The sequence below is a fragment of the Eleutherodactylus coqui genome, chromosome 9 (genome assembly GCF_035609145.1).
Source record: "Eleutherodactylus coqui strain aEleCoq1 chromosome 9, aEleCoq1.hap1, whole genome shotgun sequence".
Taxonomy (NCBI): Eukaryota; Metazoa; Chordata; class Amphibia; order Anura; family Eleutherodactylidae; genus Eleutherodactylus; species Eleutherodactylus coqui.
In genome coordinates this window covers 13,658,222-13,683,762 of record NC_089845.1, presented here as the reverse complement: position 1 = coordinate 13,683,762, position 25,541 = coordinate 13,658,222, and the positions used below count along the sequence as shown (strand labels likewise).

Below are 25,541 nucleotides of genomic sequence, written 5' to 3'. Positions count from 1 at the left end.
ATCTACTAATATGAATGAAGTCCACTGAGTCTAGTTTTTCTAGCCAACTACTGGTTACATAGCAGATTGAGAAAAAGATACAAGTCTGTCGCATTCAGCCTCTATCCTGCAATGTTGTTCCAGGGACCGACAAAAATACAGAATTCAAAAGCCAAGTAATGTCATCTAAGGGCTCGTTCACTGGCCACTTCTACGTCCCGGCGCTCTCCGTGTTTGTAAATGACTGCAGCCGGACAGCATACAAAACCCCTTACATTCATGAGATGTTCTTTATTCTTACATAGACTGATGGTTTGTGTAAAAAAAAAAAAAAAAAAAGTAAATTTCAGCATGTCCAATTCTGGTATGATTTCTTGAAGGACAGTTACCCATTCATGTCAGAGGGTACGCAGAATAAATGAGCACACATACAACATCCATGTGTGCTCTGAGCAATGGAAGTCTTCCTCTGACTGTGGTGGAACTTACAGGTTGGTGCTGGATCCCCTGTTTTCATCAGGGAAAGTGCTGCAGTTACTATCATTTATATCTTGTTTTTTGTGTTTTTTTCCTCTCCCACGTAGGGTCTGCTAGTGGCCAACGTGAGGTTCGCCCTTGTTAGGACGGGTTATCTGCGTATAGGTAGGTCCATTTCATGCCTAAAGGGTTTATAAGGACAGTGTTTCCCTGGTGTATGTTATCTTTATTGTTTACCAGTTTTGTGTGCACTTGTGGTCTTTTTGTCCACAGCCCGTGAGTATTTAGGGTTAAGGATACAGCGTGTCGAGTTCGGACATGACATGCAGTTCCTGATCTTAATAGAAAAAAAAATATTTCCCAAGACCACCTGGATGTTTTACAATGCCACTGAGAAAATGTTTTATGGGAAGATGAAAAAAGAATTGTGTCTTGGAATTTGGCCGGAGTCTTGACCTTTACTGTATTAAGATGCTGTAGCATGATCTGAGGGCTGTGCGAATAGTGAGAGTTCCCGGAAATATTGATGAACTAGAACACATTTACCGGGACAAATGGTCCAACATTCCTACACAGTGTTGTTTAACTCTAAGGGCCTCTAACTAAGACATTTTTAGGTTCCATCCAGGAACAATAACTGGTACATGTAGAATAAACACCTCAGCAGCCCAGAAGGGGGAAGAAAGAGGTTATCAAAATCCATGGAGGAAATGTCAATCTAGGAAAATTTGTGTGAACAGAAGATGGGAGCAGCTTTCTTCAAACCAGGAGATTAGTAAACTGGATTCCTTAGACTGTAAGATTTCAATAGAGGGGATCTTTACTTCTGTTAATACATCCTTGAGTCTTGGGATTGCAGATCTTATCCAAAGTAAGAAGTAGCCACAAGAGCTGGTTGGAAGGCTGGATTTTGAAATAGAGGGGACATGGGACCTAGTATGAAGAGGAGGTTGCGTATTTCCATCCAAATCCCATATCTTCAGAGATAGGAGTACTAGAAAGGGTCAGGAATCACTGGACATTCTGTCCCAGGTGACTGTCGACAAATCTACAGAGAAAAGTATCTCCTACTGATGTATGCAGAATGTTTTACTTTAATAAAATATTTCAAATAGAGAATTCACATTTTAACATCTGGGATCCCAACGCAGGCGGCGCAAACAGGGGAACACAATTTCAAGTTACAGAGGGGAACATCTGGCACTTATTAAAGAAAGAATTCGGCTATTTCAGTGGTTGGGAGCACCGATGCGTGTTGTTGCACAAATGTTCATGACTTCTGTGTGCAAAACGTACAAAATGCAGCCGCACACGCAAATATGGAAGTTTCTTACTGCGAAAATGCAGCACAGAAACCTGCACAAATTCGCTCATGCGAAGCTGGCCTTAAGAGGAGACAGTGCAAGTCCTCCCAACAGCTTATGGAAATAAGTAAGTTTAGCTTTCATTCTCAGTTTTTCATTTTGTTACAAAAACATACAATTTTATTTAAGTTTAAAGTCTCCTCAAAGTGGGATTAGAAGGCACCAAAATAAATAAAACAATCTGGGGAACAGAACTATTTTTATAGAACTGATTCTACCTAACCAAGATAACGTGCGGGAATCCCAATGTCACGTCTGTGCGGCACACAAACTCCACGTTCAGCACAGACGCAGGGTGATGTTCACAACCACTGCAGTTGAATACTACTATGCATTGTGCGCACCATGCTATGCTGAACAGTAGCACCACTCCAGAGAGAAGGAAGTCTGGCCCTAACCTAACAGGGGAGTGAAGGGTCCCTGTCTAGAAGCGGAGTAATCACCTTAATAGAGGCGGCCCCACGGGGGTCTTCCTGGGCCCTGATTGTCCCTATAGAGGCCCCTGGAGTGATGAACCAAACAGCAACGCAATACAGGAAAGAAAACAGAAAATACAACTGAAAAGTAAACCGCAGCAACTTATCTGGAAGTAGCAGTACACCCAGCACAGAGGAGCTCCACTCTCCACTACTACTCTACGGAGCTGAATAAGCATCAGTGAGGAAAGGGAGGGCTGAGAATATAAAGCTACTCCACACCTGAGGACTGGCAGAGCAATTAGAGAACCACACCTCCAACCTTCTCCCAGGCTGGACTAATCCAGCATTACTGGGAGGGGCTGGTGAGGATCCAGCGGTCATGGTTAGCTCTACCTAATGACTTAGATCTAGTCAATCGTGCTTTGTCTAGTCCGAGTCTCTTGAAGCTCTCTTTAATATTTTGAACTAATTAATAGGTACATAGAGGCAAATCTTGAAAGAGGTAAAAAATCTCTTGTAAGCATATTTGGCTACATGAATGTGATAAAAATGGACACCCTTCCATTTGACCCCTGATATATCCATACATAGTTATTAGTTCACCACTTAGCCTTCTTTTTTCCAAACAAAATAACACTCATTTTGGTGATCTTTTGGGTTCTGTTGTACTCCATTATATTTATTACATTAGTTCCCGTCTTTGTACCCCTCAAGGTTCACTATGTCTTTCTTGGGCACAAATTACATTCTTGTCATATACATCTATACTCCTTTTGATGCACATCATGATCTTATCTCCCTTGGCAGCAGCTGCCTGAAACTGATTACTGCAATTAAGTTTACTGTCAAATACAATTTCTAAGTACTTCTTTGTGTCAGTTTTACTTAGTGTTTTGCTAATTAGTAAGTAATGTTTGCATGTATTTACCCTTCCGAAGTGCATAACTTTCAAAGAATTGTCCCCCAGTGACTGCCCTTCCACTCCTTACCACCGTGGCTATGTTACTACATTACCACTAGAGGCTGCAGAATTGACTTCTACTTTGAATCCATCTTCCAAGTTCGTTTTAGGACATGGCTTCGCCACATCTTCTTCTCACTTTTTCACTGCACTCGCTTATTTCCTTGGATTTCAGCAGCGTCTCATTAGTATTGTAATAATGACCTGACATTTATGTGTGTTATAACAAGGTTGCTGCCTACTATGGTTACAGCCGACTAGTCTACTTGTCCCATTTAGAATGCTGTATATCTTGTATGATATAGCCGATTTATCGCACTTTATTGTGTTGTAAATTTACTTACCCAAATATATGAAACAAAAACGTCTTTTAAAGGCGACAAAGTTTCACTCAATTCACAAAGTTGTACAATTCTTAAGCATAACAGAGAGAGCAGCCAGAGCCGCAGGGGCGCAGCACAGACGCCCCATTGTTCTAGCGATCTCTACTCTCCCACCAAAAGGAATTAAAAGGGCAAATGTAGAGCAAACCGCTTCCTACAGTAATCACAGATTAACCCAATGCAGTTTGTTTTACCTGCACCTGATGCCAAATATAACAGTGTTCAAAGTTTACTCATACCTCTTTGAAAATAAACTTCTGATTTTCAGGCACGCTTTGCCCATTTTCCCGACACAAGAATATTGTTAACTGGTCAGAGCCTTGCTCTACGGCAGCACAACCTTCAGGCTGCCGCGTGTTGTACCGGATCTCATTATATGACGTATATTCAAAGAACTGAAATATACAAAAGAACAATTCATGTGTTGTTTATGGTTTGATGTAATAATAAAACTACTACACCGACAGTAGGGCTCCATTCAGACAGCTGTATGCGAGCTGTGTCCATCCATGTGCGGTCCAATACCTGCCGGCAGTGGGCAATGCTTATCTGATTCTCGTCCATGATACGGACCATAAAAGGGCAGGCTGTGATTTTTTCACACAGACTAATGGCCTCCGTGAAAACACGGGCATGTGAATAGCCTCTTAGACTACAATGGGTCTGTGTGCGGTCCATTAAATACATGCAAATATGAACATGTGAACGGGCCTCCAATCAATATACAGATATTAAAGATGTGTATTTACAAACCAAACCGTATGCATCACCATCCATGTATCGCTTTTATTCTTTCTCGTACCTGATTCTGCCCCATTCCATGGCAGGGGTACAGAATAATCTTTTGTCCAGTGACATCTTGTTCACTTGCAGGATTGTAGTCAAAGCAGTGGTCAGACATCCCCTTATTTTTGAGCTGTAGATGATAAAATAAGAATGGTTACATCAGCGTTCATTGCCTCACACATCTAATATAAATGCGCCTCCATGCTTCTTCTTGCCCCACACTTTGCCCCCTTTCTATAACTTTGCTGTATGATGTTGGTGTCATTAGATGACACACGCTCACCGCTGCCGGAACATCATCACATGTGAGTTTAATACATTCAGGGACTGTCAGGCGGGGTGAAAGTTACAATGTTAAGTCTATGGGTGGCGCTGCTGTGCTTCAGGCATGCGCTGGAATGAGGGAAGCGTTGCTAAGCAACACAGCATACACTGCTAAGCTGCACCATACACTGCCCAACCAAGAGAGAGACAGAGAGAGACAGCGATAGAGAGAGAGGCAGTGAGAGAAAGAGTGATAGAGAGACAGCGATAGAGAGAGAGACAACAACAGAGAGAGAGAGCAATAGAGAGATAGAGTGAGACAGTGATAGAGAGGCAGTGAGAGAAAGAGCCAAAATGGGGGCAAGAGTCTGGCGTCACCCCCCTAACAATTTACTTCGGATAAACCCTCATTAGCAAGGCACACGCGTTGGCACATCTTAGCCAAGCACCACACTACCTGCAACCAAGGACAATCACTGCCTGCGAGTGACACCGCTGCCTCTTCTCCTGGGTTACATGCTGGCATGTGCATACTGGATGAGGAGGAACCGGAGGCACACACTGCAGAGGGTTGGAAGGGCCAGGCAGTGACCCTCTTTGAAAGTGTGGGCAATAAACCACAATGCTGATGAGAATTGATGATAGATTGATGTACGATCATCATTCCAATCCCGTGCCACCTCCGTCACAAAATTGTCAGGAGCCACAAACGTGGACATAAAGGGGACTCAGGTGCCAGCACTTCTACCCATCACCACAATGCAGCAGCACATACTAACACCAAAGATTGGTTTGAAGCACGAGGTGTCGCAAAAGTAGCCACCACAGGTATACAGTGACCCTGTGAAAGTCTCATGAAATCCGTTTTGCTTCCTGTGAACACTCCAATCCAGTATCTCGGATAACTGTGGTAATTTGTAGCATGAGAAATAATACATGCCGACCAACGCTGATCCCCAGACCCCAAGCAGGAGGAGGAGGTGGCATAGTAAGCCAGAGAAACCGTGACCGAGGTAGGACCCGTAATACTCTGTGTGGGAAGCACGTGAGTGGGCCCAGGGTCAGGCTCGGTCCCAGGCTCCATCTTGTGTGACCCAAGGTGCCGTGAGTTACATAGCTATGGGAAATCCATGTGTCCCCACACACTTCATTCTGTGTAGGTGTCAGATAGCTGAACATCGCAATGGGGGAAGCCTTCTGCCCCCTACCCAAGTCAGTCAGTGTATTTGTGCCAGATAGCTAAAACACTGCAATGGGAAATCTTTGTGCACCCACTGCATAGGCGAGCCCCTGCAACCCAAAGACAGTATTAAATATGAAGAAATCAAAGTGCCCAGACATGGCAGAGTTTCACCCCACCAAGGATCTTGGCTTCTGCCCACACCCTCAGCAATAGTGGGCCTAAAGCGGACTCGGATGCTAGTACAGCTGTGAACGTCTCATTAAATCAGTTACGGTTGCTTTTATCGCTCCAAAGACTGGATGAACCACAAAGAAGTTTCACAGGCCAAACCTGGCGCAGTTGATTCTTCACCCCCAGGACCTTGGCCTCTGCCCACACCCTCAGTTATTGTGGGCCTCAAGCGGGCTCGGACGCTAGTGCAGCTGTGAACGTCTCCTTAATTCAGTTATGCTTCTTTCGATTGGTGCAAACCAGTGTCTCAGATGACTGTGGTAACACGGAAGCAAATACATGTCGACCAGCGCTGATCCCTAGACCCCAGGCAGGAGGAGGAGGTGGCATAATAAGCCCGAAAAACGATGACCGAGGTAGGACCTGCAATACTATGTGTGGAAAGTACGTGAGCGGGCCCTGGGTCAGGCTCAGTCCCAGCCTTCACCTTGTGTGACCCAAGGTGCCGTGAGTTACATAGCTATGGGAAATCCATGTGTCCTCACACAATTCATTCTGTGTAGGTGTCAGATAGCTGAACAACACAATGGGAAAGCCGTCTGCACCCTACCCAAGTCATTTAGTGTATTTGTACCAGACTGCTGGACACTGCGCTGGGAAACCTTTGTGCACCCACAGCATAGGCGAGCCCATGAAACCCAAAGACAGTATTACACATGAAGAAACGAGAGTGCCCAAACATGGCAGAGTTTCACCCCGCCCAGGACCTCGACCTCAGCCCACACTTCTGCCCAAGTCATTCAGTGTATTTATGCCAGACAGCTGAACACGGCAATGGGAAACCTTTGTGCACCCACAGTATAGGCGAACACCTGAAACATTTTTGTAGCAAGAGTATAGGCGAACCCCTCAAACCTTTCAGTAGCAAGAGTATAGGCAGACCCCAGAAACTTTTCTGTAGCAAGAGTATAGGCGAACCCCTGAAACATTTCTGTAGCAAGAGTATAAGCGGACCCAGGAAAAATTTTGTTTGCAAAGAGTATAGGTGAAGGAAGGCCGGACAAATTAGTTGCCTAAGAGTATAGGTGAGGGCCTGAAAAATTGGTGTACCAAGAGTACAAGTGTACCCCTGAAAAATTGCTTAAATCTTGCAAAATCTTGTGAGATATGATGAGATCAAGACAAAAAAACAATTTTGGGAAGAAAATTTTTTTTCAAAAGGTTTTTCTCATCCAGGTAGCCAATGTTAACCATAGAAAGAAATGGTGAGAGGTTCAACCTAAGGTGATAAACGTGGTCCTTCAACGGCATGGAGACTTGTCTGGTCTATTTAATAGGATGACGTTCTATTTTGAATAGACAGTTTCTTTCGGTTTTCCAGATATGGTCTTATATTAGAAGTTGGAACTGGATTGGGTTAATACACATCAACATGGTTATATCTACAGTTCTGTCCACTACACTTTTTTATAAATGTCCTTGTTTAAGATTATGGGTTATATAAAATATGCATATAAACAGTACGAATATGTGATCACTTGATATTCTATCGAAACGCTATTAAACCTATCTATGGTATTAGAATCAATGGGAGGTACATATGAGTGATGTTTGGTCACGTGCTATGATCCAGGGTATGTGACATCGCGTCATATAATGATGCGAGTCACGTGATGCTGTGACGCATGGACTCTATTGAATACGGCGTCTCAGTTGATAGCAATCTATAGGGCGCTCCATGCACGGTGCGATTATGTGACACTTAGTCACACGCGGAGATATGGATCATGTGACGACGTGTCATCAGGTGACGCGGGGCACGTGACGAGGAAGCGAGGTATACTATAGGGAGGGCCATGATCTATTAGTTCCGGTTCTGGTCTTCACATTGACACAGGATGAGAAAGCCCTATTTACCAATTAGATACCATGAGAGGATATGACCCGGGGCCATTCCACTAAGATTGACAGCAGATGGATCCACTCCTTTTTGCCTATACCTAATAATGGGTGGGGTCTAGCATGGGGCGGGAGCTCCACACCCTATATATAGGAAGAGATGTGATTGTGGGCCATTTTCAGCATGGACTCTTTGCCGGGTCAGATGGCATGTAATTTACCTGTTGAAAGTATGTATTTGTTATGTTTATATGATGTTTTCTTGGATGTGTTTTTAATAGTCATACAATGAGATATTTCATTGTCTGTGTATATTTTTTAACTACAATGCTATTATCGTTTTTAGGCTTGATAAAGGCCGATGTGTGGCCGAAACGTTGCCTGAATTGGCTACATGGATCAATAAAGTTCTTTCTTTTTTTGAATAACTGATCGTACTCATATATGCTGCCACACACACATATTCTGGATGACATCTAGGTTGCTAGTTCACAACCTTTTGTGGCTATTGCATTCCTTATACTGAGGAGGTTCCTCCCTGATGGGAGTTTTTTTGTAATCAGTAAGTGCTGCAGGCTTCTAGTATTTTGGTCTGCTCTGTCAGACCCTGCAGCAGCTCGGGGGGCCATGTGCCTCTTGTCACCTAAGCGGATTAGTTTCAGCACGGCTTGCTGACGCTTGCCCACCGCTGTGCTGCAGCGCCGCAGGCTACCAACTGCTGGCGACGTGCTCACACTTCTTAATTGAGAGGTGGAGGTGACGGAGAAGGATGAGGGCGTTTGGAGGAGGTGGCATAGACCGCCGCAGATACCAGCACTGAGGTAGGATCCGCTATCCTCGGTGTGAGTAGCACGTGAGCGGTCGCAGGCTCTGACTCGGTCCCAGCCTCTACCAAGTTCACCCAATGTGCCATCAGGGAGATATAGTGGCCCTGCTCGCCAGTACTTTTCCACGTGTCTGTGGTTAAGTGGACCTTCCTAGTAACCATGTTGGTGAGGGCACGATTTATGCTGCGGGAGATGTGCTGGTGTAGGGCGGGGACGGCGCATCGGGAAAAATAGTGGCGACTGGGGAATGAGTACCGAGGGACCGCCGCCGCCATCATGTTTTTGAAAGCCTTCATTTCCATAAGCCTGTATGGCAGCATGTCCAGGCTGATTAATTGGGCAATGTGCACGTTTAAAGATTGTGCATGCGATTCGGTGGCGGCATATTTCCGCTTTCGCTCCAACGCTTGTGTTAGGGACAGCTGAACGCTGCGCTGAGAGACATTGCTGGAGGCAGTGGAGGATCATGAGGTGAAGGTGTGGGTGCAGGCCGGGAGGCGCTCGTGCCTGTGTCCTGAGACAGGGATTGGCAGGGAGTGCCTGTGTCCTGAGACAGTGGCAGGTTGTGGCACAGGGGAAGAGGCAGTGGTGTGACCCGGAGGTGGTGAACAGCCTTTGTCCCACCTAGTGGGGTGCTTGGCCATCATATGCCTGCGCATGCTGCTGGTGGTGAGGCTGATCTTGGTGTTCGTTGGTCGTCCGCGCTCTCACTAAAAAAACATCCACACCTTTGAACACCTAGCCCTCTGCATGGAGGCTTGCTTCAAGGGGGTGCTTTGGGAAACAGTTGGGGGATTCTTTGCTCTGGGCCTGACTTTTCTGCCTTTCCAACCTGTCCTACTGTATTGGCTAGAAAATGGCGCTAAACATGCAGAGAAGGAAATGAAATTGACTCGAGTACCGCATGGTGTTCGTCTCGAGTAACGAGCATCTCGAGTACCCTAATACTCGAACAAGTATCAAGCTCGGACGAGTGCGCTCGCTCATCGCTAATAGTAACAAAATCAGCTTACCTTCATTATTACTGCGCAAATATATGCAGTAAAAATGCTGTGGAAAAAAAACACGGCGTTTTTATAAATACCCGTGTGAGAGGCTGATGAGCCGGGCCTGAAATACTTACAGTTGGCCATAAAAAAATAATCTCATTGTCTTTTTTTCTTCATTTGAAAACTGACACCCGCAGGCAATAGCTGCAATCGGACGCAAGGCCGACCGTGGCTATTAACCCTTTAAATGCCACTGTCATTTCTGACAGCGGCATTTAAACCCCTCAACTGATGTTCAGGGGTCCCATAAGGCCTCCCTGCGGTAAGATCGGGAGAGCCGTGCAGGTGTCATGGCAGCTGGGGGCCTTCTGAGAGGCCCCATGGCTGTCTTGGCAGACTGCCCATCAAGCCCTCCCCATGGCATATTATCAATTTCTGTAACAGCTCAGCCATATTCACAATTCCAGCAACCTGATTGGTTGTTTGGGTTGGCTGATTCAACCTGATTGGTTGTTTGGGTTGGCTGATTCAACCTGATTGGTTGTTTGGGTTGGCTGATTCAACCTGATTGGTTGTTTGGGTTGGCTGATTCAACCTGATGGGTTGTTTGGGTTGGCTGATTCAACCTGATGGGTTGTTTGGGTTGGCTGATTCAACCTGATGGGTTGTTTGGGTTGGCTGATTCAACCTGATTGGTTGTTTGGGTTGGCTGATTCAACCTGATTGGTTGTTTGGGTTGGCTGATTCAACCTGATTGGTTGTTTGGGTTGGCTGATTCAACCTGATTGGTTGTTTGGGTTGGCTGATTCAACCTGATTGGTTGTTTGGGTTGGCTGATTCAACCTGATTGGTTGTTTGGGTTGGCTGATTCAACCTGATTGGTTGTTTGGGCAGAGCTGTTACAGAAATTGTTAATATGCGTCCCAGTGGGGTGGCTTGATAGGCTGCCTGTCAGAATGCAGTATAATGTAATACTATGGCATTACATCATACTGCAGGAGCGATCAAAGCATTGCTAGTTGTGGTCCCTTAGGGGGACAAAAAAAAAAGCAAAAATAAGAAAGCTTTATTAAATTAAAAAAACATTTTGCCATATTTACAATAACATAATCTAAATAATAATGCAAAAATACGTGTATGGTATCGCTGCATCCCTAAAAGTTCAATCTATCAAAATAAGGCATTATTGTCCCCAGACTGTGACTGAAGTCCGGGAAAAAAAAAAAAAAAGCCAGAAATGCGCTTTTTTGGTCACCCTATCTTCAAGAAAAAATGTAATAAAAAGCGATCAAAAAGTCGCTTGTATTCAAAAATAGTATCAACAGTAACTACAGGACGTCCCACACAAAATGAGCCCTCACATAACTATGTTGACAGAAAAATAAAAAAGTTATTGTGCGCAGAAAATGGAGAGAGAAAATAATTTTTAAAAATTATTTGAAAAAAAAAATACGAGTAGTACAGCAAAAATAAAATATATAAGTTTGGTATCGTAGCAATCGTACTGACCCATAAAATAAAGTTATCAGGTCATTTTTGTTGCAGTTTGTGAGCTGTGGAAATAGGAAGCACTGAAAGATGGCAGAATGTCATTTTTTTCCCCCCATTTTCTCTTCACTCCAGCTGCCTGTGTGACATGCATGTAGCAGAGCTGTGTGGCGCATTGCACCACCAGAAACACTGGTACTATAATTTCCTAATAATTACTAGTTACTGTAAAGACTTCAAAAACATCCCGATAGGTGACTATAGCTTGTGAGCTCTGATGGGGACAGAAACCAATATCATGTGATGTAAAGTGCTGCATGAAGGGAATTATTATTGTTATCAGACTTGATTGACAGAGAGGAGTGGACCCGCCTACCTGACATATTCACACAGAAGAGCCCTATGGGGGAACAGGAGGAAGTAGAGAGAAAAAGAGAAGCATTGCTAGATGGAGTTAGCAAAGCAGCAGATACAGACAGCCCCGCTGACATGACAGGTATTCCAAGAGGAAGACAAATTTATAGGAATAAGCGTAAAAACATACCGATGTTTCGACTCCTGAGAGTCTTTTTCAAGTAAAAGACTCTCAGGAGTCAAAACATCGGTATGTTTTTAGGTTTGAAGGAATAAAGGAATCGTTTTTCAACTGCCCCCTGCATGCTGCCACGCTTATTCCTATATATTTTCATTCACTGCGGGACCCTTGTTGGATCAGGATCCTTGGATGTGACTCTGTCTGGCTATACATAGCATAAAGTTGTGCTGTTAGGAAATCTTTCTTTCTTGGGTATTCCAAGAGGAAAACATAGCTTACTTTTCTTATTGTTGTGAAACCTTTAATACGACTACTACAGGTGGAGGTGGTACCTTCTATCCACTGCAGCTTCCTAGTATAGTGGTGCCATCACATCCACAAGCAGTGCGGCTATGACCTATTTGGAGGAGTGTAGAATACAGAAGTGGATTCCCTTTCATATACTACACCAGTACAACTATTTGAGTTTTCCTTTCTATGCATCATTATTCTTGTACAGATCTGCTACTCGTGTCTCACTGCTACCGCATCATTATGGCCGGCTGCACACGGCCGTGACGGGCTCCGCCGCGGAATATTCCGCGGCGAAGCCCGTCACAGAGACCCCATACTTACCAGCGGATCCGGCGTCCTGGGTCCCACATGACGCTACGGCGTGATGCACTGCAGCGTCATGTGACACGCCGCCCATGTCACAAGACACGCCCACAGCGTCACATGACACGGCCGCCGTGTCATATGATGCGGCGGCGGTAGGCGGAGAGGCGATTTCACGCTATCTTCCGTTGTGCTACAGTGGAATATAGCGTGAACGGACAGCTTCCATTGACTGCAATGGAAGCCGGCCGCGCGTACACCCGCGGCAAATAGAGCATGCCGCGAGTGAGGACGGGAGATTTCACGGTGCGGAATTCCGCGATGGAATTCCGCACCGTGAGCATTGAGCTATTCAATGGAACCTAATAGCTGCGGGCAACGCGGCGGAAATCCGTCCGTGGGAAGGAGGCCTATTACTACTACACTCAACACAGGATATAATTGGTTAAATTCTCCTGTGTTATATTTACTATGCATCACCCCTATTTATTTAGTTCCCATTGCTTGTATAGCACCAACATTCTACAGTGCAGTACAAACACACATCCATGTATAATCAGCCACATATTGCTTGCTTTTAATACTATTGGAAATACACCACTTTTATCGGGCAAATTGCACCAGAAAACGGTCTTGCATGGTTTGCACCACATTTATAATGTATTATTAGACGCTTTCAGACACTTTTTATGACTTTTCACAGAGCCATGCCCCTTTGTCGGAAAAGAGGGCATGGCCTTAATGTGACATTGTGCTCAGTTTTTAGAATAAACTAAGCCAACTAATAGGTGGTATGAAGTTAGACTTAAATCTGTTGACTCGTTAGACTGTTATCATTCATCAGAGCCACGGTGATAAATCTGGCACATTTTAAGACGGTTTAAAGGGGGTGTCCCGCGGCAGCAAGTGGGTCTATACACTTCTGTATGGCTATATTAATGCACTTTGTAATGTACATTGTGCATTAATTATGAGCCATACAGAAGTTATAAGAAGTTTTTCACTTACCTGCTCCGTTGCTAGCGTCCTCGTTTCCATGGAGCCGACTAATTTTCGCCGTCTAATGGCCAAATTAGCCGCGCTTGCGCAGTCCGGGTCTTCTTCTTATCTCAATGGGGCCGCTCGTGCTGGATGCCGGCTCCGTGTAGCTCCGCCCCGTCACGTGCCGATTCCAGCCAATCAGGAGGCTGAAATCGGCAATGGACCGTACAGAAGGCCTGCGGTCCACCGAGGGAGAAGATGCCGGCGGCCATCTTCAGCCGGTAAGTAAGAATTCACTGGAGTGCGGGGATTCAGGTAAGCGCTGTGCGGATTTTTCTTTAGGTCCCTGCATCGGGGTTGCCTCGCGCCGAACGGGGGGGGGTTTGAAAAAAAAAAACCTGTTTCGGCGCGGGACAACCCCTTTAAGTTTGCACTATTAGTAAATCTGTCCCAATGAGTATAGCCAGATCTATCTAGATGAGAGCCGATACGAATCAGTTCCGTCTGGAAGATTAAGAAAGTATGGCTGTAATGTTAATATATAGTGGTCAACGAAAAGACTCAGGCTTTATTCACACGGTAGATATTCTCACGTAAGCTTTGTGTGTTGCCAGATGTACAAAACTTGCACAAACGAATAGCAGCATTTTCTATTTTTGTGCAGGTCTCACAGGAAAATAGAGCATGCAGATGTGCGGTCTCTGTGTCTGTGTGATGCAAGTCCCGTCTGAGAATCTCTGTTCGATTCGCTATCGGCCATGTAAATGCATCCTAGACTTGTTAACTCGTTCTGCAGATCTGTAAATGATGAGTTGTGGTGATTAGATGAACAGTCTTGTCACCGGAGGCCTTAGATGTGGTTCCCCCCTTGGCCTATAAGAGGCTCTCGGAGGCTCCTTGTGTGTAGTGACCTCTTCTTCCGCTTGTAGAGCTTGTTGGCCACTAGACACCTCTACGACGCAGAGAAGAGACCACGTTATGGGGATGGTCGTATTGATGAATTGTCCCCCACCGGCCGTTCTGACCAGACTGTTAGGAGGTGTTGGGACCAGTGGATGGGGGCACACAAGGTGATGGGGCTCAGGACCCCCTACAGACCACCAGTAGAGAGGATCGCCTGATGGACAAGCAGGAATAACTCCAACTGTTTCATTGCCTGCCATCCAGAGACAGGTGGCGCTATTGTTACAGGCCCCTGTGTCTGTCAGAAAGATTTTTGGGCACTTAATTTTGTCTCACAGCATCGATTACGTGTACGGCCTTTAACCCCGAGCTCCCTTCATACAGTGTAGGCGCTGGCTATTTCTTACAGCCCACACCCAGCCGCAACAAGTCCTCTCAGCCGCGCGGAGCTCATAGCCATTTAAATTCCACCTTCAATTCATGTTCGGGGGTCCCATACAGCCCCCTGTGAGGAGATTGCAGGGAGCCGTGCAGGTGTCATGGCAGCCAGGGGCCTTCCAAAAGGCCACAGGGCTGTCTTGGCAGAACAGCCTTGCGGGCATCCTACATCATACTGCAGGAGCGATCAAAACATGGCAAGTTGTTGTACCCTGTGGTACAGCAACTTGTGAAGTAAAATCAAAAATAAAGTTTTACTAATTGTTGAAAAAAATGAATAAAAGTTCAACCCCTCCCCCCCCCCCCGGCCATATTTACCATTAAATAATCTATAATTATAAAGCATATTTATTATCGCTGCGCCCATAAAACTCCAATTTATCAAAGTAACGCATTTTTTACCGCGCACGGTGAACGTTGTCAGAAAAAGAAATAAAGAACGCCAGAAATGTGCTTTTTCTGGTTACCCTATCAAGAAAAAATGCAATAAAAAGCGATTAAAAATGGTACCAACGCAAACTACACAACTTCCTGTAAAAAATGAGCCCTCACACAACTATGTCAACGGAAAAGTAAAAAGTTATTGTGATCAGAAGATGGCGGCAGAAAATAGTTATAAAAAGTAAATTTATTATTTTTATTTTTTTTTGCTGTTCAACTTTTATCTTTTTTCAAAAATAACTATACAAGTTTGGTATCGTAGCAATCGTACTGATCCATAGAATAAAGTGATCAGGTCATTTTTGTTGCAGTTTGTGCGCTGTAGAAACAAGACGCACTGAAAGATTTCGGAAGTTTGGTTTTTTTCCCCCAATTTTACTCCACTTATAGTTTTTCAGTACATTAAATAGTACCATTAAAAATCTAAGAATCCTTACCAGTCACGCAAAAAACGAGCCTTCATGTAGCTAGGTTGATGGATGAATGATGGAGTTACGATTTTTTAAAAGAAGGGAGAAAAAGCGAAAATGGGAAAAATAGGGTTGTGCAATTAACCCCTTAGTGACGGAGCTTTTTTTCATTTTTTCCTCTCCCCTTTTAAAAAATTGTAACTCCTTTATTCATCCATCGACGTCGCTGTATGAGGGCTTGTTTTTTGTGGTGCTATTTATTGTACCATATAATGTACTGAAAACTTTTGCAAAATTCCGCCATCTTTGGGTGCCCCCTGTTTCTACGGCGCACAAACTGCAACAAAAATGACATGATAACTTTATTCTACGGGTCGGTACGATTACTACCATATCAAACTTATGTAGTCTTTTTTTTTTTTTTTGCTGTAGTACTTGCATTTTTTTAAAGATATTTAATTTTTTAAAAATTTTCTGTGTCCATTTTCTGCGCACAATAACTTTCCGTTGACATAGCTGAGTGAGGCTCATTTTGTGCGGTACCATTTTCGCATACAATTGACTTTTTGATTGCTTTTTATTACATTTTTTCTCTGAGATAGGGTGACCAAAAAAGTGCATTTCTGGCGTTTTTTTTTTTTTTCGGACCACGTTCACCGTGCGGGGTAAATAATACATTACTTTGATAGATCGGACTTCTATAGACACATGTATTTCTGGTTTATTATTTGGATTTTTTTATTGCACATATGGCAAAAGGGTTTTTTCTTTAACTTTTTTTTTAAAATAATTAGTAAAAGTAATAAAACTTTATTGATCTTATTTTTACACTTTCTTTTAGTCCTCCTAGAGGACCACAACCAGCGATGCTTTGATCGCTCCTGCAGTATGACGTAATGCTGTAGCATTACGTCATACTGTTTTTTGACAGGCAGTCAATCAAGCCACCCTGTATGGATGGCTTGATAGGCAGTCTGCTAAGGCAGCCCAGGGGCCTTGCTGCCATGACACCTGCACAGCTCCCCCGATCTCACCACGCGCACGCGGGGGGGGCGTACGGGACCCCCGAACATCGTTCAGGGGATTTAAATGCCGCTGTCAGACTTGACAGCGGCATTTAAAGGGTTAATAGCCGCGGTCGGCCGATTGCGGCTAGTGCCCACGGGTGTCAGCTGTAATAAATAGCCGACGCCTGCGCTGTATGAAGGGAGATAGCGGTGCTATCTCCCTACATACAAGTCCTGCAACAGCAGGACGTAAAAACACTATAGGGCCGTTACTAAGGGGTTAAGGAGTCAACATCCACCATTGCCTCCATTTGCAGTGGTGTCATGGACAAGGAAACTGGATTGCTACAGAGTGGAATCAGGTTGACGAATCCAGGTTTAGTTTGGGCGCTGACAACTTTCGTGTTCGTGTCTGGAGACCTCTGGATGAGTAACTCGATGCTGCCTTTGCTGTGCAGCGGAACACTGCCCCCTGCTGGTGTGATAGTCTGGGTGGCCATCGCAGACAACAGTCGGTCACCCCTAATGTTGGTACGAGGGACAATGACAGCTCAGCGATATGTTCAGGACATCCTGCAGCCACATGTGTTCCTCTCATGGCAGCTTCCAGCAGGATAATCCCGGCCGCACACAAGGGGGTCACAGGAGCCCCCACAACATTGTCACACTACTGTGGCTGCCTGGTCACCAGATTTATTACCAATAGAACATGTATGGGACCATCTGGGACACCAACTTCTACAACCTACAAGTTTACATGATCTAGAGGCTCAGATACAGCACATGTGGAGTGATATGCCGCAGGATAACATACAGAACCTGTATGCCTCCATGCCCCCCTGGTCAGTTGTTTGCAATAAATGGTCCTTTTGCTCTGATATTGTGATCACTTACTTATATCAAAGTTACAATCACACAGAGAATGGTTCATCCCCTACAACAACTTCTAGGGGAGGAATTGGTCTGACAATAAGCGTAAATAATATATTAATTGGATGCAGAATTTGTTGCATATTTCCTTTCACAGGAATTTAGGAAAGGTCCAACGTGTCCTATAAATATGTTCTCTTCATCTAAGCCGCTGCTTATCAAAAACATTGAAAACTAGAATGTGGAATATAGGATGTAACTTCAAAATGCTACCACAATGGTGATAAAACCCGATGCCACAATTTGAATACAATGAATGTATCACTTAAAGAACATGAATCATTAGGAGTCATTTTTTTGAGAGCCGAAACAAAGAGTAGAGCCACCCAGAAAGACGAAAGGGAAAAAGTTGCTCCTTCTGTTTTTCGGAGCCATTCATAGTCTTGGCTTACAGTTGCTGATACCAAATACTGACATATGATATTGGTCTCAGCTGACGAACCTCTAAGTGAAGGAGGGTAAATTTAAGTGTCTTTATAAATCATACCATCCCAAAATGGCCTGGATTGTCTTCGGGTACATGGACTTCTGGGTAAACATTCTCCAGAAACCACTTGAAGGATTTACAGCGCAGTTTCTCCCTCAGCTGTCTTCTTTCTGTCACATCTCCATACGCTTCCTGCAACAGACATGTTGAAATAATGTGATGATAAAAGCACTTCCCACCACAACGTCCCGGTGCAGAGATGGAAGATCTAGCAGGGCCGCCATGCTCAAATGTATTTGTAATTGGGAGACCTTACAGAGTCCCACGTATACTGATGCCACGCGGGCATAGGCTCGTTAACATTCTATATGGCAGGATGCTATTGTGACTTTACCATAAACTGCTCCTAATATTCCACCGGCGGTTTATAGCACCGGATGGCTGCCTACTTATATCATAGTAATCTGACATCAGTCATGTTAAAGGTTTAGAAAGTTCCTAATGAGATGGGGTCATGTGACCAATGGTACATTACAATGCACAGAAATCGCTGACCTCTACATTGTGTTGACTAAATTCACTGACAATGGTATATATAATATCGGAACTGAACAGGTAAGAATTACAGCATAGATATGGAAAGAAAGGGAATATATACAAAGGTTTAATAGCCTTACAAATTTAAATCATGTGGATATATGGAGTTTATAAATGCAATATCTAAACCGCCTCTCTCATCTCCCCTCTCTACAAACCTTTAACCCCTCTCTATGCCAAGACAACCTCCATGTGACGTAATAATGAGGATATATGGCAGGTGGAAACCTTATTAATATCATGTCCTGCAGATATCCTAGTACATGTATTTTTTTTGTTGTGTTCCCTACATGAAACATTCTAGAACATAAACCACAACATTGCTGTTACAAATAATGAGAGCAATCACTTAGCCCCATCCTAGCGGCCTGCATGCAACCTACCAGGCGGGCATGCGGGTTTCGATGGTAGTACAGTTCTTTATATTCATCCATCCAGACTTCTGCAGACCGAACACTGTTGGCCAGTGCTTTACTACGAGAGTATGGGGCTTGTTTTGGGAAGACATGACCCACATGGGAACAAGGGTGAACTTCAAGTGTTCCCCCACACTGCCAAATCTGTAACAAACAAGAATATGTTCAAAAGAAAAGTTGTACTAAAAGTCACATTCCACCCTAAGGTCAACGTTTAAGGGGTATTCTGCCCATGTAAAGTCATTGAATGTGATCAGGGAAGAAGTGGAGGATGTCTGTCCTCTGGGATCAGTACTTCTGTGAAGCCTGGTGAAGTGCTGCATCCCCTGCACGGATATCCATGCATAGCGGCGCCCCAGTGAACTGCAGTGCATCTCCATTCATATGAATCCCCATCGGTCCCCCATAAAGGTTCAGCATGTCATAGCAATATGCCATTACTTTAAAGGAGATGTCTCGAGGAAGCAGTGAATTTTTTTTTTGCCCAGTCCCCCTAATTAAGCATACATTACTAATCACCCATGTAAATGACTTTTCTAGCTGGTTTCTACTTACAGTTCCAGCGTTTCAGCAACTTATAAAAATTTTCCCAAGATGGCCGCCAGCTCTTTTCCCTTGCTTGCTGTAGCCCGACGTGCGCGCTCCCGAGACGCTACCAGCTGTGTCTCCCTGACAACCAGACGCCCCGCAGCCGCCGACCGGACCCCTGGATTCAACGCGGCCGACCATGGCACACAGTCACCCACCGCCAGGCAGCAGGTAACCAGCGCAGCCCCCCCGGCCCAGCGACAGTTCCCCCGGCCTAGCGACAGCCCCCCCCGGCCCAGCGACAGTTCCCCCGGCCCAGCGACAGCCCCCCCCCCGGCCCAGCGACAGCCCCCCCCCCCCCGGCCCAGCGACAGCCTCCCCCCCGGCCCAGCGACAGCCTCCCCCCGGCCCAGCGACAGCCTCCCCCCGGCCCAGCGACAGTTCCCCCCGGCCCAGCGACAGCCCTCCCCCTCCCCCCGGCCCAGCGACAGCCCCCCCCCGGCCCAGCGACAGCCCCCTCCCCCGGCCCAGCGACAGCCCCCTCCCCCGGCCCAGCGACAGCCCCCTCCCCCGGCCCAGCGACAGCCCCCTCCCCCGGCCCAGCGACAGCCCCCCCCCCCCAGCCCAGCGACAGCCCCCCCCCCCCAGCCCAGCGACAGCCCCCCCCCCCCCAGCCCAGCGACAGCCCCCCCCCCCTAACAGAGGATGGTACAGAATGGCCACTCCAGCGCGCTCCCGAGCAGTGACAGCTCGTCTGCGCATGCGCAGAAGAGCTGTAGCGGCGAGCACACTGAAGCGGCTCGTGCTGAAAGGAGAAGACCAGACTGCGCAAGCGCGTCTAAAAAAGCAAGCTGCCAGCGAATTTAGACGGAACCATGGAGACGAGGACGCTAGCAACGGAGAAGGTAAGTGAATAACTTCTGTATGGCTCATAATTAATGCACGATGTATATTACAAAGTGCATTAATATGGCCATACAGAAGTGTATAACCCCACTTGCTGCCGCGAGACAACCCCTTTAAGAGAAGTTTTCCTTACTCTAAATGAGAACTCCAGGTTTTCTCCTCCCCACACTTCCATTCCGGTATCATAAGTTCCTAAATATTCAAAATACTTCTTACTCACGGAGAACAGCCCACCGGCCATGGTTGGGGAACTAAGAAGAAGGGTGAGACGTAAGACATGCCAATAAGTTAGAAAGTACTCTGACCATCACGAAGCTGAATGTGTATACACTTGTAACACTTGTAACAGTTTTGTGCTAGGTACCTATGCAAATGAAAAATACAAAAACTAACGACAGAGTTTATACAACTATTACTTTTACAACAAACTACAAAACATTAATAAAATGGTTTATTATGATCTAATAACTATATCTATGGTCTATAATGTTCCATCGTAAATGCAAACATAGGCCTCATGCCCACAGATATTTCAAAGTAGGAATCCGAGCAGGCGACCGCCAGAGACCCTATACTCACCTCTCTGGATCCACCACAATTGTCTCGCCTGGCAAGCCGGCGTGCATGTGCAGTACAGCACAGCACTGTAAATAGGTAGATGTGAGATAGATAGGTAGGTAGGTAGGTAGGTAGGTAGATATGAGATAGCTAGATAGAGAGATATGAGATAGATAGATAGATAGATGACTCTCTATTCCCCTGGTGTGAGGACACTTGGACTGGCTATGGCAATCCATCTGTTTGCATGTGAGCTCTGGGTGGGGTTACTGTTATATGTTGTATGCACAACCTGGTATGTAGGTTTGAACAGTAACGTGTTAAGTCTGTGTAGGTGGCCAGACATGTGCTCTATGTGCAGTCCTGTTCTGTGTCCAGTGTGTGTGAATAGTGTTGTGTACTATGTGTGTTCTTGATACATCTCTCCACGTTCCTGGTCAGGGATAGCCAAGTCCCTGATGAAGATACTGGGGCTGACCTTACTGGGACAATCACCCCTCTTTTAGACAGCAGTGCCCCACCTTCCGTGGTTAGTAAGGAACAGGGGTCCTTCTATCTTGCCTGGAGAGGTGTAGTTTGTGAGTGTTTGTGGGTTTTAAATGGACACAATCTTGCATCCGTACTGAGGCATGGCGCCTTAGTGGGCTGAGCGGACAAAACACTCATTTAGAAATTGTTGGCAGTAAGACCTCTCACAAAGTTGGGCCAGGAGTACCGAAAGGTTTGAAAAGTAAGTGGTACTAATGAAAACATCTGGAGGGTTAATTTTCTACTAAGTCATAAAAGGAGCATGTTAGAGAGGCACAGGCACTCGCAAGCAAAGATGCTGAGAGATCACCAATCTGTGAAAAACTGGATCTTAAAATTGTGGAGCAATCTCAGAAAAATGTTCCTGAACATAAAATTGTGAAGACTTTGAATATCCACCATCTACAGTACGTAATATCATCAAAGGATTCAGAGAATCTGGGGAAATTCACATGCATGAGGGAGAAGGCCGAAGGTAAATATTGGATGCTGGAGATCTACAGACCCTCAGGCGTCACTGCATTATATACAGGCATGATTCTGTAATGTAATCACTGCATGGGCGCAGGAATACTCCCGGAAATCACGGCTGTGGACACAGTTCACCCTGCAATCCACAAATGGAAATGAAGGCTGCATCATGCAGAGAAGAAGCCACATATCAACACAATCCAGAAACGCCGGCATCTTCTCTTGGGAAAAGCTCATTTAAAAGGGGTCGAGGCAAAATGCAAAACTGATCTGTGGTCAGACGAATTGAAATTCTTTTTGGAAGCTACAAACGCCATGTCCTGCGGTCTCCAAAGAGGGACCATCCAGCTTGTTACCACCACACAGTTCTGCATCTCTGATGGTATGGGGTTTCATGAGTGCCAATGGCACAGGCAGCTTATACATCTTGAAAGGCATTATAAATACTGAGCCGTATATAGAGGCTTTAGTACAACATATCCTCCATCCAGATAACATCTATTTCACAAGACAATGCTAAACCACATACTGCATCCATCACAGCAGCATGGCTTCACAGAAGAAGAGTCCGGGGTGAAGCGGCCGCCTGCAGTTTGGACCTTTCACCAACAGACATCTGGCGCATTATAAAATGAAAAATCTGGCAAAGACGACCGAGGACCTCTGAGCAGCCAGAATCCTACATCAGACAAGAATGGGACAACACTCCTCTCCCAAAACTCCAGCAATTGTCTCCTCACAGACTGTTGTAAAGAGAAGAGGCGATGCTGCACAATGGTAGACATGGACCCACTCCAACTTTTGTGAGATGTGTTGCTGCCATCAATTTCTAAATGAGTTAATTTATTTTAATGAAATGGACAAATGTCTCCCTTTATTCTTCTGATATGTTCTGTTGTGGGTAAATCTGGTTAGATGAGATTTCCAAATCAGTGTATTCTTTTTTTTCTTTCCATTTATTCACATTTTACTCAGTTTCCCAACTTTTTTGGAAGTGGGGTCGTACATTGACAGACGGACAGACAGTCAATCAATAATATACACTTACCTGATGACATCAATGGGAGAACGTCTACGTTTTTGTTCTCTTTCTGGGACTGTATGCCAAGTAAAGGCAAGTCTCCAATCAAAGCCTCCAATCTGAGGCTCCCCAGCATGGCCCAGATACTCAAAGGTATTCCAATCAATTGAATCAATGACAGGGCACACTACTGCAGTTTCCTTTTCCCGGATTCTGGTGAAAAACGTTGTGATGTACAGTGACAATCAGAATTGTGTTAGAAAACAGAATTTTAAAGGGAACCTGTCACATTGAGAATACAGTCCAATCTGCATGTAAGATGTTTTAGACCAACATCAGCTGTGCAGAATTTTATACTGAATTTTTACCCCAAAAATACATACCTTGTATTTTATCCACTGAAATTTCTGCTCATTCTGGTTTTAGGAGTCCAATGGGCTGTCCCATCACTGGGTGTTAGTAGTTACTGTATGCACACTCACACTGGGAAGGATTAGCACCGCCCACTGGACTCCTAACAGCAAAAGAAGCGAAGGTTTAAATCACTAAAACCCCATTTAAATGGGACGAATGTCAGGCTATCGACACCGACACTCATCCCTGAGAGTTCTCACTCCCGTGCTGTTACACAGGATTGAGTATCGATGGCTGGGCAGCCAGCAGGGGCCGGGGCGGGTGGAGGAGATTTCATTCAGTACTGAACGACTGCTGATTACACTGAACGATCGGCGTTCAGCTCAGCGTCCATTGCTGCATAAAATCCTGAATGATGAGTGTATACAGCAGCCATTCAGTACTGAACGGCCGCTATGTTAGTGAATGGAGAGGGGCGGGGCAGAGCGAGGAGAGAAATCTCCTCCAGCCGCTCCGCTGCGGGCCAATGATACTCAATCCTGTGCAAAAGCACGAGAGCGAGTACATGCAGGGACGAGTATCGGGCATCATTTGCCCGACATTCGTCCAATGTAAATGGTGCTTAAAAGGAGATGTCCCGAGGCAGCAAGTGGGGTTATACACTTCTGTATGGCCATAATAATGCACTTTGTAATATACATTGTGCATTAATTATGAGCCATACAGAAGTTATAAAAAGTTTTTTACTTACCTGCTCCGTTGCTAGCGTCCTCGTCTCCATGGTGCCGACTAATTTTTGGCCTCCGATGGCCAAATTAGCCGCGCTTGCGCAGTCCGGGTCTTCTGCTTTCTTCTATGGAGCCTTTCGTGCAGGATGCCGGCTCCGTGTAGCTCCGCCCCGTCACGTGCCGATTCCAGCCAATCAGGAGGCTGGAATCGGCAGTGGACCGCACAGAAGAGCTGCGGTCCACGAAGATAGAGGATCCCGGCGGCCATCTTCAGCGGTAAGTATTGAAGTCACCGGACCGCCGGGATTCAGGTAAGCGCTGTGCGGGTGGTTTTTTTAACCCCTGCATCGGGGTTGTCTCGCGCCGAACGGGGGGGGGTTTAAAAAAAAAAAAAAACCGTTTCGGCGCGGGACATCTCCTTTAAGGTTTCCCCCACACAGGCGTTTTTGTACAGCGTTTAGCGCTGCCTTTTCAGCGCTGCGCTAAACGCTGTACAACGCTTTCATTCATTTCAATGGGGCTGCTCATACAAGTGTCAAAACGCTGCGCTCTGACAGCGATGCATGTCCTATCTTTGTGGCAGCCGTTTGGCACCCACTGAAACGAATGGGCAGCAGTTTTGGCACGGCTGAAAACTTGACACAACTTGGTACCATGTCTTTGACAGCGCTAAACGCAAGCGCTAGCTGCACGACCTAAAACAAAAATTAATACTCCCCTAGCAGGCGCCGTTCGGGTGCCTCCCGCTGCTCTCCGAGGCTCTAGGCAGGCTGTCATTGGTGGTAGAGCATCTTTTGATGGGGTTTGAAGACCCTGACTTCAGCAACAGCCAATCAGAGCAATCTCTTGCTAGAGGTGGGGCCTTCAAACCCCGTTACTAGCAAAAGATGCTCTGTCGGCAATAACAAGTGCCTGGAAGCCTGCGCGGAGCTCCAGAGAGCAGCGGCAGGGACCCGGACGGCACCAGCTATTGATTTCTTTTTTCCAGCTTCCTTTGCTGCCTTTTCAGCTGTACTGAAAATGCAGCCAAAACGTTGTCAATGCATGCCAGCGCTGCTGAAACCAAAGTAAATGCAGTGCTGAAAAATGAGTCGTTTCTGCAAACACCTGTGTGAGGGAGGCCTAAATCCCTAGTTATACTAAGTCTTTCACTATAGATATGTATTTAGGTCTGCTCGACTACCCCTGCTCTATACCAAGCAGCTTGCAGATTGAACTGCATTTTAAACATGACAGGTTCCCTTTAATATAATCATAAAACATAGCCAAAACATACCCCCTTCCCTAACAAAGAAGAAGAAACCCCATTTCTAGTCCAAAGAAACTGAAAGCAGAATATGGACCAATTATTCCAATCATAGTTTTAAAACCTTTTTCTATGTAGGTGGCAGTTTTATATAAGCTCTGAAGGCTAAAGTACAGCCATACATTTAATACTAGTGGTATACAGCTGTTTATATTCACTTCGCTTATCTACTTTATCTCTTCCTACCGATGCCCCGAGCTCTTATTTTGTTTTAGTATGTAGATCCAGTTCTATCAGCACCATCTACATGTTTTGGGTGTCACTTTAAA

The 25,541-nt window shown here is 45.5% G+C and overlaps 1 protein-coding gene across 2 annotated transcripts in view; it reads right to left on the bottom strand.

Moving 5' to 3' along the window:
* Positions 1-25,541, bottom strand: part of GALNT12 (polypeptide N-acetylgalactosaminyltransferase 12) — an 84,023-nt gene that overhangs the window by 5,387 nt on the left and 53,095 nt on the right. For both annotated transcript variants that reach the window (XR_010786690.1, XM_066579132.1), the window contains exons 5-10: positions 22,912-23,097; positions 20,440-20,557; positions 18,840-19,016; positions 17,920-18,051; positions 4,386-4,499; positions 3,823-3,978 (exon numbers count right to left, since the gene is read on the bottom strand). Coding sequence is in view for 1 of the 2 variants with exons in the window: in XM_066579132.1 (XP_066435229.1) it covers positions 3,823-3,978; positions 4,386-4,499; positions 17,920-18,051; positions 18,840-19,016; positions 20,440-20,557; positions 22,912-23,097 (883 nt within the window). In the remaining variant the exon portion in view is untranslated. The remainder of the gene's footprint in view (positions 1-3,822; positions 3,979-4,385; positions 4,500-17,919; positions 18,052-18,839; positions 19,017-20,439; positions 20,558-22,911; positions 23,098-25,541) is intronic.